The sequence below is a fragment of the Ctenopharyngodon idella genome, chromosome 22 (assembly GCF_019924925.1).
Source record: "Ctenopharyngodon idella isolate HZGC_01 chromosome 22, HZGC01, whole genome shotgun sequence".
In the NCBI taxonomy this organism is placed as follows: domain Eukaryota; kingdom Metazoa; phylum Chordata; class Actinopteri; order Cypriniformes; family Xenocyprididae; genus Ctenopharyngodon; species Ctenopharyngodon idella.
In genome coordinates this window covers 8859625-8877693 of record NC_067241.1, presented here as the reverse complement: position 1 = coordinate 8877693, position 18069 = coordinate 8859625, and the positions used below count along the sequence as shown (strand labels likewise).

At 36.4% G+C, this 18069-nt stretch overlaps 2 protein-coding genes across 5 annotated transcripts; both read right to left on the bottom strand.

The window, feature by feature from the left end:
* Nucleotides 1-795: 795 nt before the first annotated feature.
* Nucleotides 796-11417, bottom strand: ikbkg (inhibitor of nuclear factor kappa B kinase regulatory subunit gamma). Of its 2 annotated transcripts, XM_051880331.1 has the most exons (15): nt 11147-11417; nt 9211-9398; nt 8848-9128; nt 8677-8748; nt 8250-8429; nt 7020-7075; nt 6789-6836; nt 6245-6347; nt 6032-6147; nt 5796-5948; nt 5601-5691; nt 3918-4061; nt 3676-3812; nt 1686-1753; nt 796-1499 (listed from the first exon to the last, which is right to left on the bottom strand). In XM_051880331.1, the coding sequence occupies exons 2-15, from the start codon at nt 9392-9394 to the stop codon at nt 1336-1338; spliced, it is 1797 nt and encodes a 598-aa protein (XP_051736291.1). In that variant the 5' UTR covers nt 9395-9398; nt 11147-11417; the 3' UTR covers nt 796-1335. The 2 variants fall into 2 exon arrangements, with proteins under 2 accessions (XP_051736291.1, XP_051736293.1); XM_051880333.1 differs by lacking the exon at nt 6789-6836 and having other exon boundaries at nt 11147-11416.
* Nucleotides 11418-13256: 1839 nt separating this feature from the next.
* cav4b (caveolin 4b) lies at nt 13257-17972 on the bottom strand. 3 transcript variants are annotated; one of them, XM_051879808.1, is made up of 5 exons: nt 17573-17855; nt 16470-16510; nt 14253-14434; nt 13953-14140; nt 13257-13852 (listed from the first exon to the last, which is right to left on the bottom strand). In XM_051879808.1, the coding sequence occupies exons 3-5, from the start codon at nt 14427-14429 to the stop codon at nt 13702-13704; spliced, it is 516 nt and encodes a 171-aa protein (XP_051735768.1). In that variant the 5' UTR covers nt 14430-14434; nt 16470-16510; nt 17573-17855; the 3' UTR covers nt 13257-13701. The 3 variants fall into 3 exon arrangements, with proteins under 3 accessions (XP_051735768.1, XP_051735767.1, XP_051735766.1); XM_051879807.1 differs by lacking the exon at nt 16470-16510 and having other exon boundaries at nt 17573-17972; XM_051879806.1 differs by lacking the exon at nt 17573-17855 and having other exon boundaries at nt 16470-17556.
* Between the last annotated feature and the right edge of the window lie 97 nt (nt 17973-18069).

Sequence of the window (18069 nt, the reverse complement as noted above, 5' to 3'; positions counted from 1 at the left end):
CGCACAAAAAGTATTCTCGTCGTTTTATAATATTAAAGTAGAACCACTGAACTCACATGAACTGTTTTAAATATGTTTTTAGTACCTTTATGAATCTTGAGAGGTTCAGTGGCTTTGCTCTCAATGGAGGCCTCACTGAGCCATTGGATTTTATCAAAAATATCTTAATTTGTGTTCCGAAGATGAACAAAGGTCTTACGGGTGTAGAACGACATGAGGGCGAGTAATTAATGACAGAATTTTCATTTTTGGGTGAACTAATCCTTTAAGAAAATTACTTTTAACCTAAATTTTAAAAAAGTTTTTGTAAAGTTCACACATCCAGAAAGTGTCCAGATACGTTGTTATTGTAATTTTAGTGTATTCAAATGTATTAATGCTTATTGTAAAATGTGTAATATTTTTAAATATTTTTTTTATGAACACCTGTGAAATGTTTTGATTATTAAAATAATATAAATTTCACATTTTGATAGTTTAATAATTACGATAGGATTTTATTAGCAAATATTAGTATACATGCTATTAAATTGGGTTACATTTCCACAATTGGCATATAATTAATTCAGTTGGTTTTTTTTTTAATTGACACTGTTAATATTAATATCAAAAATATATAACAATATAATATTTACTTTTGTACTGTGAGGTTCCCTCTTGCTCGAGTCTGTCTATCTTGGCTAGTGCCTTATTCAGCTCCTATAGCAACTCTTCCTTCTTTTGATGGAGTTTCTCATACATTTAGGTGACAGAAAATCTTTTTTGGCACACAATCCACAATCTTTTTAGAGTAGATCCTCATTATATTCATACCTTTATTTCATTAAATCTCTCCATAACAATAGTCTGTACAAAGGTTTTTTCACTTTTCTTTCCATATTCACTTTGGCTGATAATACACAATATTAACACAGGCGGGCATCAATCCTCAAGTGTGCATACATCCAGAGAAACAAATACCACAGGTATAAAGGAAATATTGTCACTGTCATGTGTGCAGACATAAAGCAGACAAACATTCACACGTGCAGTACATTACACTATGCTGTCACAGAAAGGCAGTACAGATGAGCTTTTTTTTTTTTTTTTTTTTTTAAGAGATACACAAACTAAGTGTACAGGAACATGGTGGCAGCTCTATAGCCACATGATAAAAACATCTGCTAAACATCTGTCTACTTCAAGTCAATCTGCAGCAGGATTAAATGTTGTTGAATTAAAAAGTCCTCAAACAGTTCTTGTCTTTAGCATGTTCTTGATTTTCTCTTCTCATTTTTTGTTGTTGTTGTTAGAGTTCACTCAGATGTCATGAAAACACCTGTACGTCTCCTCCTCTCACTGGATACAGTCCATGACGTGGATCTGCAGGGTATCCATGTCTGGTGCCTTGTACATACATTTGGGGCAGCGGTAATCAGGAAGCTCTTCCTGATCATCATCTCTTCTTCGTGAAGATGGAGGCTGGGCTGGGTTGAACATGGCTGCTCCTGGGAAAGGTGCTTCAAAAGCAGAAATTTCAAGTTGAGACCCCAAACATGTTCACAAGTAATGCAACAGAGTATTTAAAGAGGTAATTGTTACATTTGCCATGTAGCCAGTGAATCAAATAAAGACAATTTTCAAAATGAAGGAACGAGAGTATGCATATGTTTTAGCTCATGCAGACTCTGTATAAGGTGTTTTACCAGCTGGAGCTGGTGGTCGAGGCCTGTAGTCCTCCAAGTGTCTCTGTTGCATCTCCTCAATGCGAGCTCTGTAAAGAAACAGCATCCACTTGTAACTCTTGAACATTTTGTATTGAATTGAGTTCTCTGTCACATCTTCTTGGGCTTGAATGTTTAAATTGGCAAGGCTTAAAAACAAGTGCAAATGATAAACTTTCGTGACAATGCAGCACTGGCCCAATCGGGACAGTGACAGTTCCTTCAACTGTCCGGAACGTGGCGCATCTGCATATGGCATCGAAAGGCGCATCTGCATATGGCATCTTAAAAGGTTAGTTCACCCAAAAATGAAATTTCTGTCATTAATTACTCACCCTCATGTCGTTCCAAACCCGTAAGACCTTCGTTCATCTTCAGAACACAAATTAAGATATTTTTGATGAAATCCGAGAGGTATATTCTCATCAATAGACAGCAGTTTAACCGACACTTTCAAGGTCCAAAAAGGTAGTAAAGACATCGTTAAAACAGTCGACGTGACTGCAGTGGTTCCAACTTAATTTTATGAAGCGTTGAGAATACTTTTTGTGAGCAAAAACAAAACAAAAATAATGATTTTTTTCAACAATTTCTTTTCTCCCATATCATTCTCCTACACTGTTGACATAGTAGACACAGTGCAGCGCTTCAGTGTTTACGTCTGAACACCGGCTGAGTATTTGCCGGCTCCTCATCAGCATTATGCGCATACTTTGTGGTGCTCACATGTACGGTGTCAGCCAATAACGAGTCTGCACGGTGTTTACTACGTCAACAGTGTAAGAGACTGACATGGAAGAGATGACATTGTTGAATAAAGCTGTTATTTTTGTTTGTTTTTTTGCACACAAAGTATTCTCGTCGCTTCATAACATTAAGGTTGAACCACTGTAGACACGTGGACTCTTTTAACGACGTCTACTACCTTTCTGGGCCTTGAAAGTGGTAATTATGTTGCAGTCTATTGGAGGCCAGAAAGCTCTAGGATTTCATCAAAAATATCTTAATTTGTGTTTGGAAGATGAACGAAGGTCTACAGGTGTGGTCATTTTTGGGTGAACTAACCCTTTAAGCACTAGGGCTGCTCTTTCATAGTCGACTAAACATTAGTCGAGGAGAATAGGCTTGGTCGACTAAATTTTAATCAGTCGGTTAGTCACAGAAAAAGAAAACTCCACAGGAATTGACAAAGTCACAGTGACAGATTGCTAGCACAGCTGGTCCATGCAGTAATATGTCGGTCAGAAAATACAAAGTGTGGGAACATTTCGAGAGGGTAAAAAATGACCACAAAAAGGTGATGCGCGACCTCAAATACGACTTATTTAAAACGTGCAATTAGTAGCCTAACGTCATCCACTTTACATGGCTGCTCGCTCTAATGTTAACGTTAATCTTGATAAATGTGCACTAATATTAGGCGCATATCCAAATGCTCATGTGGAGTGAGGAAGCTAAATTAGTACCATCTGGAAGCTTGTTTCCACCACTAAATAAAGAAATAAAAAAGGTAATTGTGACTTTTTAACTCACAATTCTGACTTTTTCTCAGAATCGCAAGTTTATATCTTGCAATTCTGACTTTATAACATGCAATTGCGAGATATAAAGTCAGAATTGTGAAAAAGCAGCTGTCTTTTTTCCCCTCACAATTGGACATTATAACATGCAATTGCGAGTTTATATCTCACAATTTTGAGAAAAAAAGTCAGGTTTATAATCACGCAATTCTGAGAAAAAAAAAAGAAGTCAGAATTGTGAGATGAAAAGTCGCAATTACCTTTTTTATTTTTTATTTCATGGCGGACACAAGCTTCCAAGCAAATAATTGACCACGTTAAAAAAAAAAAAGATTCACTGATAAATCTTTTTTTTTTTTTTTTTTGACTAGCCCTAAACTCTTAAATTAGTCAATAACCATTATGGTACCCTAATATCATGTAGTGTTCACTCCGTTCATCTCTTTTCATACCGTGAGGTTCCCTCTTGCTTAAGTCTGTCTAACTCAAATAGTGCTTTATTCAGCTCCTCCTGCAACTCTTCTTTTTTTTGATTGAGTTTCTCTCTGGCTTCCCTCTCAGCCAGGAAGTCCATCTTATAGATCTCTGCCTGCAAAAAAAAAATGTGCGATTGTGTTTATGTTACTATATGCAGCATGCATGTTGAACGAGTATTTATATCAAAGACAAAGTAAGTAATTATTTAAATGCACACCTGAGCATTCAGCACTGGTATAGTTTCTAATGTAGCTCTCAGCTGCTCCGTTTCCTCCTTGAGTTTATCGATGAGATCCTGTTTCAGGGCCAAAGCTTTCTCAGCCTCTGCTAACCTGTTAGCTAGAGTATCTGCCTCTCCACTCTGAAACGGAAATACCACACATGCACTTTCCATTAACCAAAGTATAGTGCACACCATGCACAGACCTATTTTCAAAAGTGCTTACCACAAACATGAAACGGTAACAGTTTTCTAGTTTTGAAGCATTTCAGTTTGAGATGGGTCAATGAATAATAAGAGTGTCCACCATTAAGAAAAGGAAAAATCTTTAAAAAAAAATGGTTTAAAACATTTATATTTTTAAATATAATATCAGTATAAAATATCATTTTCAAGGTAAAAAGGTATACTACAAAATCATAAATTATTAATAAATATTTATTTAGGCTTATTGACTTTTACACATAATCACAAGGGTTTTGTATTATATGTTTTATGTTTTTTTTTCTGTATGTTGGTTGCACTACAGTGTTGTTATTGTTAACTAAAACTATTAAAAATCATTGAAAAAGATAAATATTAGATAAATAAATAGAAAAATTAGAGGTAACACTTTAGTATAGGGAATACATATTCACTATTAATTACGACTTTCCCTGCAAAAAACGCCTAATTTACTGCTTATTAATAGTTAGTAAGGTAGCTGTTAAGTTTAGGTATTGGGTAGGATTAAGAATGTAGAATAAGGTCATGCAGAATAAGGCATTAATATGTGCTTAATAATTACTAATAAATAGCCAATATTCTAGTAATATGTATGCTAACAAGCAACTAGTTAAAAGACCCTAAAATAAAGTGTTACCAAATTAGAAACGTTGCCCTGGCAACTAACAAATAAAACAAGGTTAGGTTGAAGTACTAAAAAAATACTAAAACTGAAATTAAATTATTTTAATAAAAAAACAAAAAAATAAATAATAAAAATGACAAATATAAATATAAAAATAAAAGCCAATTTTAATTATTAATAAATACTCAGGGTTTTTCCTGCATTGAAAGTATTTTGGCGGCCGTCAAAAAAACTTTCTCCGGCAAAATTTTGACGATGCCTGCCATTCTCCAGTACCGCCACCCACTGATAGCCGGCTGCTTTAAAATGCTTTAAAACACTCCTGTGAGTGTTTGTGTAAGTGCTCAGTGAAGAGCGTCAAAGGTTTCTATTTACAATGTGTTTTTGCAGTGTTGAGCATTGTAGCCAATCACAGACATATCTGTTGAGCCTGTGAACGCAATGGCCAATCAGATGCATTTAATTTAGTGAGAATCCAAGTCAACACCGATCAAAACGTTTTTGTTCAGCACGAATTCTGCACTCACACGAAATCCTTTCATTATAACCAACAAAGTATAAACACAACGTCAAAAAGAGATTCATTGCACAGAGTAGACAGCTTTATTGATTATAATGGGAGTTTCACAAGAGTGCAGCTTTGTGTACCTCGCATGGTGATCGACAGCTTAAGTGATTAGAATGGATGCGCTTTCTGTATGTAATATATATTTTTGATGCTGCTAAATACACATTGCAAAGTTTCTGGATTGACCACCGTATTTAACATTAAATGTTAAAGAAAATTGTGTTTTCAAAACCAACAAAGAGCACAAACAGCAGCTACCTACCCTGTGATTGGCTTGCTTTTCACTTTTAAGTTTGTTGTCGTAATCCTGAAACAAACATGTGTATGCATGCTGGAGCTGGGCCAGTTTCCTCCTAGATGAGGAAGAGCAACAGGAATTGTGGGTTACTGTTACAACTGTAACAATGAAAAAGGGAAGTTGCTTTTGCTGTGGGGCTCTCCATCCAGCTGAACTCACCTCTCTTCCACTATGACGAGCCTCTCGTTCTTCAGTGCAGTTTCTAGGTTCTGTGTCTGCAATAAAAGATTGTCCACTGTCACACTGTGCTGCTTCTTCTGCTGCTCCATGTCTCTCTCTAAAGTCTGCAGGCGTTCGGTCTTCCTGCCCAATCTGGGAGATCAAACAGGTCTTGTACAAACAGCTGCTGACTCTCATAATCAAACACATGCACAAAGATGAAGAGATTCACTCACTTATCCTCTAATATTCGTTTCTCTGCTTCACTTTTCTCCAGCCAGTTTTGTCGTTCATTCAATTCACCGAGAAGGGACGTGACTTGAGCTCTCAGAGCTTCACTATCCTTTGTCAGCTACAAACACAAAGATGATGATCCCTCATCTCAAACTACTGCAAATGCTGCTCAACATAGAAAGAAGTGGCATTTGCCTGTATGTTTGAACCTGTACCTGAACAAAGTCCTTTTCTTTCTGTTTGAGCAGAGCCTCAGTTCTGTCCCTCTGAGCAGAGTTCTTCTGAAGACAGTCCAGCTTCTCCTGAAGTTCCCTGTACCTACATCACACAAAGACAGAAACCCGATTAACCACACATCTTACTGCAGTTCACCACCAAATGTACTACCATTTGTATTTGGACACATCAATTCAATCCTTATTATCAGTATTTTCTACATTTTTTAAGTAAATGTAGTGACCAAAATATTTTATACTTCTCAAAGTACTTGCCCTTTGCCTAGATGCAAAAACAACGAGCTCTCATGTGTGCTGGGCAACATATTCTATGTTCACTATTCGGTCCAACTCCAATAAAAAAAAATCTAACAATAAATAAAAAACAGATTAAATATATATATATTAATCCTCCCGACCCCTAATTAGTGCTAGTTATGCTAATGCATGTCTCATTCCAGTCACAGACAACATGTTCTTGCAACACTAATAAGAGGGAAGGACACTCATGCACACATACAGTGAGATACGTTTTTCCCCTCACCTGCCTTGCGTAGCCTGAAGCTGCTCAGTTAGTTTAGCCAAGTGAGAGCTAAGCAGACACATGAATCAAGACAGAAGGCAGAGAAAAGAGATTCCAAACCATTCACATTAAAAGAAAGGAAGCAAAGCACCTTGAGATTTATTACAATCCAATCCAAGCATGCAGAGTTAAAGGAGCATCACTATCAACTGTAGGGAGAGAGAGCAGAGTAAATTGAATATTTGAGAGTACCTTTCTGCAGGAACGGTGAGCGCACATGCCTGCTGGACTGACTCTTCAGTAACATTCTGATAAAGAGAGGAATGATCAATATTAGTTAATCACTTCATAAACTAAACCAAAGTGTGCTAAAATATGTAGTAAGATGTAAGTAAGATGTTTTTTGTTCAGCAAGGATGCATTAAATTTAAAATGTTACAATTAACAAAAGATTTCAACTTCAAATAAATGCAGTTTAAAATAACTTTCTATTCATCAAAGAACAGAAATGTATTATGATGTATGTATTATACAACAGCTTTCAACATTGATAATATTAAGAAATGTTTCTTGAGCACCAAATCAGCATATTAGATATTGGAGTAATAGCTGCTAAAAATTCAGCTTTACCATCGCAGGAATGAATTACATTTTAAAATATATTACAATAGAAAACACTTCAAATTATAATTTCATGATATTGTTATTTTTATTACTGATTTCAGCAGTGGAGTGTAACACAGTCACTCCCAATAGCTACTTTGGCAGGCTGAATTTTGATAGGCATCTGAAATAATAAACTAAGTGCAATGTAGTGTTGTCAAAAATATAGATTTTTCGATACATATCGATACTGAAATATCTGAATTTTTTCACAGAATAGATACCAGCTGCGCTTTCTCGCTCTCTTATCTCTCTGACAACGAGTTGACAAACAAATGCGCCTCCCCTTACTCACGCACTCATTTCATTTGCTCCGGATGAATATTTATGGTGTTACAAGGCTTAAATTTCTGCGTGGGATTGCGCATAATTTTACTTATTCCTGTAGATTTTGGGCTCACACCAAAAGTGGCCATACATAAAGCCGCCTCTCATACTAAATTGAGTCCTTTTTCGCTGCTTATCACGCTTAAGCAGTCAAATACAAAATAATGTAAAAATGCCGGTCTTTGCGAGTATTCATGTAAACAGTCAGTTATGTTTTAAGTGAACATAAACAGTTGAGAAAGAAAACGCATGTGTAACATTATAATAAATCCATCCGTCAGGCCTTAAAGTGACAGCAGCCAAATATACCTGCTGCCAAAATATGATAATATTGAAAATATCAATATATCAGTTTTTCTTCAAGGTAGTAACTTTAGAAAACCACAAGCCACAGTGGCTGGTGAGCAAAAAAGTTAATGTCAACTAAGCCCTGTCAACTATCCATATGACATCTAATTGGTGCAATAAACACATGGAAGCTAAATGCTCTACCTGAGTGACTCTGGAGCGTAACTGCTCCAGGGTGGCGAGGAGATTTTCTCTCTCTTTCTCACTCTCTGCTTTCTCCTTCTCCAGCTCCTCGTTCCTCCTCTTCAGCGCCCTCATCCCTTCCTCCAGCTTCTCTTTGTGGCTTTTCAGCAGTTTAAGAAATTCATTAGAGCCCTCAGCAGGCTGAAGAGTAAAGAGATAAAGATTTGTAAAGATGAAAGGCACAAATAGCATTTTTTTTTTTTTTTTTTTTTTTTTTTTTAAAGATCTTATCTTTCGCCATGTTTAGAATGTACTTTAACACAGTAAAGAAAATGAGGACAAACACACCACACCCAAAAGAAGTCAAAGCAGATTATTACATGGTGCTGATACAACAACAAACAAAAACATTATTACATTTCTCATATTGAGATTTATGGTAAATTACCAAACTTTGAGGCATTGTGTGTCTGTCAGTGTCTCCTTCAGCTCGGTCTGTCAGTACAGCTTCATTTAATACCTGTGTGATGAAACAAAAAAGGGATGTTAATTTTAATTCAATGAACTGACAACTTTCAAGTTCCTTATAAACAAACAATTTATTTACAAAAGAACCTACTTCTGGTGCGTCCATGAGGACATTCTTCTCTGCATTGGTGCACTTCAGCTCTTGGTCCTGGCCTTGAGTTCCAGCCTCTTTAGAGGTGCCGACACATGGACTGATGCTGTGGTTGAGCTGTCCTAACAGGCTCTGGTTTTCCTGCGCCAGTCGCTGCACTAAAGCTCTGGCCTCACGAAATCTACAGCTCAGGAACTCTCGCTCCTCCCGCGACCTCCTCTGCCACCCCTCCATCTCTTCACATCTCTCTTTGAGGGCATCATTGCTTCGCTTCAGAGCCTCTGTGGAACGTTTAGAGTCATTTATGCATTGCATTCAAAAGGCAGTGAGTCTGGCATAGATCTCATAACCTCATAGTCTCACCTCGTAGCTGATGATTATCTGTTATAAGTCTATGGACCACTTCATTTCCCGCTAATTCAGGAGGGACCCTTAGAGACCCCTGTGAACTGGCCATCAGTGACCCTTGACCTCCAGCACCTACAGTCTCCTCTCCAGTCAGCTCCCACTGCAGAGTACAACCACCTGATGGCTGTGGCTGGACCATGATCCTGAGAGAGAGAAGACAAGCCAATAATAAACATCGGCAGCTCTGAATCTCCATTACCTTTCCAGTTGTTTATGATTCATTGCTAAGTATATTAAATATCAGTATATATTTATTTTAAATTATTTTTTAATTCCATGTCAGCAGCAATCATGGTGAGAATAAAGTGAATATTCAAGACATTTAAAAAGATACTTTTTCCAGGTTAAATACATCAGTTAAATACACTGCCCGGCCAAAAAAAAGTTGCTGTTTGGATTTTAATAGGCAAATACTTAAGAGTCTATGGATGGATCATTATTACAGTGATTATTATGTTTCTAGCATGTTATATGTTTGGCAACGGTTCTTTTAACCCTAAGAGATGGAGTGTGTAGCTTTTCATTTCTTAAACAACCATGTATTAAGATGTATCATGGCCATATTCCAGGATGACAATGTCAAGATTCATCAGGCTCAAATTGTGAACTGGGAGGGAGCATGAAGAATCATTTTCACACGTGAACTGGCACTGACCTTAACCTCAGTGTAAGTCTTTGGGATGTGCTGGAGGAGACTTTACAGAGTGCTCACCTCTTGCATTGTCAATACAAGATCTTGACCAAAAAATGATGCACCTCTCGATGGAAATAAATCTTGTGATGTTATTTCCATCAGTTTTTGGTCAAGATCTTGTATTAAGAATGCAAGAGGTGAGCATTCTGTAAAGTCTTCTCCAGCACATCCCAAAGACTTTCAATGAAATTAAGGTCTGGACTCAGAGTTACCAATTCATGTGTGAAAATGATTCTTCATGCTCTCTGAACCATTCTTTCACAATTTTAACCCTGGTGAATCTTGACATTGTCATCCTGGAATATGGCCATGATGTGTCTTCCTACATGGTTGTTTAAGAAATGAAAATCTACACACTTATCTTTTAGGGTTAAAATAATATCTCTATAAGTAATCTAATCAAAATCATAACAGAGTATGACATGGAAGACACAATGGTGGGTCTTCACCTAAAAAATTACCATGTGTAAGTGTTAAATAAACTAAACAGCACCTAGTAAAAACAACTTGATCATAACTAGATTTAAAATTCAACTTTTGATAACGTATTATCCACAAGAGATTTTTTCCCTTAAGTATTTTTTTTTTACAATGTTATTCATTTCTATGACTTTTTCAGTGCTGGAAATGACATTTCCTGATATTTCAGTTACAGTTAGGCACAATTAAATTATACACCTTTAAATGGTAATAGTTTTAACAAACTATTTTACAATCTCACGTCTAAGTGTAATGGATGAATTCCAGTTTCACTTTACAACAAGAGCTAAATGAGGCTATTCACTGACACTTCTTTTCCATCAAAAACGCCACATCTAAGATAAAATAATCGCTCCAAATCATATTGAAGTGACTATACAGTTTCATGACCCTTTCCACATCAAAAAAGAGACACACTTTCACTGTTTCTCAGTGCGGTGTTCATGCTAAAGACAAACATTTCTCAAACACACTGTTAAGTCTTATATTGAACTGATATTTAGTTCTTATCGACAGGTTTATTTTAAACTTCTCGCGTCTTCTAAAAGAGAAGACTCAATGTTTTGTTTGCAGGCTCGTTCAGCTAACGAACTAGCATCAGCGCATTTAAAACCCTACAACATTCAAAACCACACACTAACACAATTCAAATTCATTATATATACATAAATGCTGCGATATATATATCGTAGGGTGTAATAGAAAGGTTATTATTACCTTCTTTATGCCGTTAACAGTATATAAGTCTGCGCTAACACAGATTCACTGTCTGTCGGTCTACCGCCAAAGAAATACGGCCCTGTTTTTAGTCAACCACAGACGTTCAGGTCGGCCAACATCTTCAGCCTAACCGAGCTGGAAAATCAGAATCGAGGCTAATAAAGTAAATCAGAAGAAAACGTCCAGAAAAGCTCAGACAGGTGCAGACTGTCGAGGAATTCCCCCGCGATACTTCCGCGCTTCATCACACTGTGCACTGTTTCCGGGTAGTGGAATTATGGGAAGACAAATTACACTAAAAAGTCACAAGAAACTTCTTCATCAGAGGCGTTTTTGTTATCACATTGAATGAGCTTATAACCCTTTTTAATGTCTTCAGGTCATTTTTGACATGTTTTTTGCTAAAGAATAGGCCAGAGATGCAGAAACAACATGTTGTTGTTTTTTCTGTCTGATAACTGATATCCAGAACAGATTATTAATTATTGTTTTATTTGTGTTTTGACACAATAACAACTCAATAGACTACATAAATAACATATTATCCATTACATATTTTATTATTATCCTATTTTTATTACATTTCTAATAATAATTTTTGTATTTGTGCCATAACATTTAAGGTTCTTTTGCACTAAAAAATGATCACATATTTGTTTTCATCTCTGTTTTGAGCTATAAAATGCTCCATTCCTACATAGTAACACAATCCACTACAGCACTTTCACTTAGGCTACTGCATCAGATAGTTTTTTGTAAGTATTAAAATAGATTTGTTGCAACTAATTGATTTGAAAAGTTGGTCCATATCATAGATATATACACTAGATGTCGCCTTGCCTACGGCAGTTCATTGGAACGAATGCGTCAATAGAGCCGCCATCTTGGAACAGGGGAACCCCTCCTCTTTAATGCATCAGCGTCAATGTAGGCAAAGGTCTAACGGAAATAAAATCACCATAAATCGTCATGAATGCGATTTTCTAGTTTGTTTTTTTTGTTTTGTTTTTTTGGTTCATTCCAACGGTCAGACATGTATTTATCATTGAGTCCAGAGAAAATTTAAGGTTTTGATATTAAGATAATCTACTTTTTAAAAAAATATGATGCATAGTGCTAGTAGGCCTAAGTTTATTAGTCACATTCTTCCACTTGAGTAAACTTCGAATGAACTATCGATACTTCCATATAATTATTAAATAATAAAACAGAAAAATAACATGAAAATCACCACAGTGGTACTTGGGGAGATCTAGAACAAGAATCAGGTGGAGTTTGTAGAAAACAATTTGATTTCATATTTTTATGAATTTTTAAAATATGTCTGTATAGCGAGGTAGTCTATGACTTTGACATATAATTATTAAAGAATAAAACAGTAAAACAACATGATAGTCACCACAGTGGTACTTAATTGGGAACATGTATAACAAGAATCAGGTGAAGTTTTCAGTAAACAGTTTCATTTTATCCTGTTCATAATAGTCCTGTTTATATTTAGTCCTGTTCATAATAAAAAATCTGTTTAAATGTCCGATGTATTATCTTGTCCTTTTAACATTTAAGGGGTTTTCACGTGACTTACATTTAAGGGGTTTTCAAAGCATTTGTCAGTTGCGTCTTGTTCCGTTTTCAAAACAATTCAGTCTTTTCAATCATGTAAAAGTCTTCACTACTGACTGACACACTCATAAAGACAGTCTTTGCCGCCATCTAATGGCGCAATAATGTAAGTTCTGTTGCTGTTCCCGGTCAGGGACTATTTTTTCCGGCGGAAGGCTTTTAGAAAAAGTTTACTTCATGAAAGTTGCATTGATACATATTTCTGGCTTTAATATTTGTATTATGTGGTAACCGTTCTATAAAACCAATAAGGTAATGAGTCACGGCTGAAGGGTGTTGTTAGGCACGACGCAAAGCAGTTGTAAGGTGTTCTCTGTTCTTTTATGAATACCATAATACAACCGTTTTTAGTTTCACCTCACAAACAAAAGAAAAATAAATATTTTTTTTTCATGCTTTTGAGTGCTTTATCATCTGGATTGATCTTTAGGCATCATGTTTGACAGATATTCACATAATAAAAATGACAACTTAATAAGAGAACTTGTATGTACAAATGTAAGTGGTTGTTTTATTCAAATACATGTATGACATGATAACCATCAAAACAGACATCTGGCTTCATAGATAATACATGACAATGGTTCATTATATCAGAACAAAACAAATATAAACAGATTTTTATGAAAACAAAAAGAGGTTCTTGATAATTTTGTGTAAGGCTCTTTCTATGTATTATGCTTAGAAAGAAACAAAATATCCTCTGACATGCAAAATTTGTGTTGCATTAAGATAATTTTAAAAAGATTAATATAATAATGTATTATTAAATAAAAATCTATAGGCTATAATAGCATGTAATCCTCTTCTTTGAATGGTTTGAACACAGCCCTATTTTGTAACGTCAAAAAAAAAGAAAGAAAAGGATACCAAGGTTTTAATTGAGAGGAACGACAAGCTTCCTCAAATTCCTCCTTAATTGTTTTTCATCACTCTTTGGAGTACATCACATATATGCCACTGCAACAGCGAGCCACAGATGTGCAGAATGGAGCGATGAAGATATTAACCACACTCATCCACAGTGACCTCACACAGGGCAGGCAGGTATGGCACACCTGAATACAGGGCATCACACACCTATGGCAAAAAGAAGGAAGCAGAAGCAAAGACAATATTTTTGATGATAAACTTTACTTTATGGAACAGCTTTCATAAATAATTCACAAAATGAGCCTACCAGATGTGCATACAGGCCAGTAGGGCAAAGAGACAGCCACAGAGGCAAGAGAGAGGAACCGCACACAGCGCTGACAGGCAGCGGTAACCCCACAGCCGCATGGACTCGAAGGCGATCCCGCTGTACACCCACACGCGGTCGTAGCTGTGTGTGGACGCGGGCTCTGCCAAAACATCGCTAAACTCTACCTGGTGTCAAAATGAACAGAAAGTTACATTAATTTTATTCTTGGTTATACTTATTTCATGTAAAACCTCCTGTATGACTGCCCTCAGGATGAGATGTGAACGTTGCGTTCACCTTCAAGTGTTTGTTGACACCACAGGGATCCCTGATCTCAACCTGAGCGAGGGAAGGGGTGGAGGAGAACTGTGGTGGAGGAGGTGGAGACGGGTGGATCTTCTTCACATCCTCATCATCATCTTCTTCATCATCATCATCAATATTACACTCCACCAAATACTCGTCTGACATCATATTGACTGCAAAGCAGATCACGTGCTTTGTGTTTGTGCGCAATTTCTCATATACGCATCCTTAAATCAGTGCAGAACCTAACTAGTAGGCCTACCTAGTCTCTATAAATAGGTTAGGTTTTTAGCATATCCGTGGGTTAAACATGTTTAAGAACCACTGCAGCAGTGACTGCAAGGCACCCCTCTTTTTAAGTCATACCATACTGTACGTCCAGGTTGTCTAAAATCATGCGTTCACGCCATGTCGTAATTTCGAAATGACAACACGTGACGTTCTATCAATGCCTAAAAGTATCTGCAGCAGTCACTTCGCAGGGAGTTTGATTGACAAGCGATCTAACCAATCATAACGCCGAATCCGCCATTTTGTCTGACAAAGCAGTCAGGAGTTAGAAGATTAACCTCAGTGGACTTGAACTTTAAAAATAAAATGGCATGTACTGACGTCTTTCCACATTTGAAACAACATTCCTTCTCATGTTCATTCATGTTTATTTAATGCTATAAATTAACTTGTAGGAAGAGATGATCAGTTCACGAGCCGCGAGCTGAGGCACTACAGCGATCTGTCATGACACATTAAAGAGCCACAAAACAGTTTTTATTGTTCGAATTTCTTAAAAAAAAAAAAAACACACACAGTTTGAAAGCTGGGACTTTGTTTAATATCATAAGTAACCTGCTCTGTCTTGTCTGTCGACGTGTTGTCAGTGTCCTCTATGCTCCGCGATGTATTTTTCACTCTGTGTGGCGCCACAGCGCCATGGATTGTCGGACAAAGCAACAGTAACTAAGGGGGGCGGGTCTTTGCTAAGGGTCAATTCCCAGCTTACAAGTTGTAATTATGGGGTGTGCCTCAATCAGCTCCCCAGTTCAGTAGTCAGGGCACTGATCAGGGAGTCAGCTATTTTAAGGGCTGTCTCAATTGCAAAATCCTTCCAGGGCACTGAAATGTTCGCTCCCTAAAAAGTCCCACAATGCACTGTGAAAACCAGGGAGCATCAATGCTCACTATGCTCCCTTAACGGAAGTTCTGAAGCGCGAAACTTAAATCACGTGAGCCAACTCACTACACATAACGACATGCGATAGATGTTTTTAAAAATACAAACCATTATTTTATTTCAGCATAAAGAAAGATACATAGCTAGACAGGTAATGAACATAATCTAGCTAACATTTATAATTTATTTACAGCTGAAATGTTGCATGTATATGTAACAAGCAAAGAATTTATCATAATGTACTTTAAATAACATTACAAGTAATGTCATAAAGATATTAGCTCTGCTGTTGTTCATAATACCAGTAGTGATGTTGTACAATGAGGACGTTGTCACATCGCCAGAAATAGAGTCATAAGTGTCCCAATGTGTAGTGAACCAGCATCCTTTACTGTCCTTACCAGTGCCTGAATTTGTGTACACGATTTACCGATTCACGAGCAAGGGAGCTGATTGAGACACACCCATGAGCTCTAGAGGATGTGAAGGCTTTTTTTACAAGCTGAAATGTCGTAATTACGACATGGCGTGAAAGCCCTTTTGTTCTTTAATGAAAATTGCAATTTGGCAATTCAGCTTACATCTTGACCTGTTCTGTCTTATTTTAAATAATTTTGAGCCATCTTGCAGTCCAATTGGAAGTGTGCGGAGGCCCCCTATGGGTCACGGCCCACTGTTTGAGAAGCATTAAACTACAGGCAACATGTGACAAATACAAACCAAAGTCAGAAAAGACACCCTGACAACTCTTGCTTACTATATTTATTCATTATACATCATAGGCTACAGTAATGCATGCTTGTCTGACTGAGAAGTGATGACATGAACCCATCAGTACTGTATGGCATATGGGTGTAGATGTCCAAATCTGACATTTCATAAATCAGTTTGAAAACAATGTGCATGAAAAACTAAGACATTGCATTTATTTTATAGTAACTAATATGATCATTATCATTACCAAATATATATATTACAAGATATAATACTCGTGAATGTAATGCAAAATAAAGCAATTATGAATATTTTTCACTTACCCTATTCAATATTCAGTCCTGGTCCAAAAATAAACTGTAATCTTGTGCAGGTCAAGAAAAAAGTAGCTTCAGCAGTATAGTTTATGACTATTTTGATCAGTCTGACAGACACTCACAATCTCCATAAACTATCTCGTCATCTAACAGATGAATATATGGCCGATATCATTCTGTTAATGGCATCAGAAGGCATGTAGTGGAGCGTCTTACAGTATGGCCTCACTCTCTGTGCCTTGTGTTCTTTGCCATAGTCTAGTTTGTGGAAGTGTGTGTACCCAGTGAAGAATTAGAAGGCTGAGCGTAAAGTTATTTTGGGGAGAGGAATGGAGAGGGCACCACTAATCAGGTTACCGGACAGGCTAACCCTCTTCGCACACAGCCAGTTTCCTCTCATACCATCTAATTTTAGGTCTAGATAAATTATTATTATTATTATTATTATTATTATTATTATTAGGAAACGTACAGTGGCCCTAAAAAAAATATTTAGACAGTTAAGTTACACTTAAAAATGTATGTCTTTGTATTACACAGTGTCAAACTAAAAGTAAAACTGGTCTTGGTTAATGTTAATTTCAACATTTACTAATACATTACTAAAATCAAAAATTGTATCTCTTAGTATTATTTAATGGATTTCAGCTAACATGAACTAACTAAGAAATGTTAATAAAGATTGAAAAAACTGTAACAAATGTATTGCTCATTGTTAGTTAATGAATGAACTAATGGGACCTAACTAAAGTGTTACCCTAAAACTAAAAAATAAGGAAACAAAATAAAATATAAATATTAGACCAAAAAAAAAAACCTTAAAAAATGTAAATGAAAATTAGAAACAAGTAAAATACACGTTTAACTTAAAGTACTCAAATCTCTAAAAATGAAATAAAAATAGAATAAAGCTAAATATAAATACTATTAAAAAAAAAAAAAGACAAAAGCACAAAACATACTACATAAAAAAATATTTAAAACTAATTTAAAGGTGCAATGTGTAAAATTTGGGAGGATCTACTGACAGAAGTGCAATATAATATACACAACTATGTTTTCAGTGGTGTATAAAGACTTTACATAATGAACAGTCATGTTTTTATTACCTTAGAATGAGCCATTTCTATCTCATACACTGTGGGTCCCCCCTCCATATCAAGTCGCCATTTTGCGCCGGCATGTTTCTACAGCAGCCCTAAACGGACATACACTCTACAGAGCGCGTTTCGTCACTATGTTGTTGTTGTTCTTCTAAATCGTTCGTGTTTGTAGAGGCAGCTTGCATCGTCACTACGTTGAATACGCACGAAGTAGTAGTAGTAGTAGTAATAGTAGTAGTCGTCATCTGGTTTATTAGAAGCAGAAGCCGTTCTTTGTTAGAAGTAAGAAGAAACCTCATTGCTTGACTGGCTAACGTACTCTCTGCTGTCTCAGATGACGACATCTTTGACTTGTGTCGGCCAGTTGGTTGCAGTTAGCAACCTCACCGCTAGATGCCGCTAAAATTCACACACTGCACCTTTTATATATTAATAAATGCTATAATAGTATATAGATGATACTATTATATAACATTTTATAAGTAATTATTATGCATGAAACA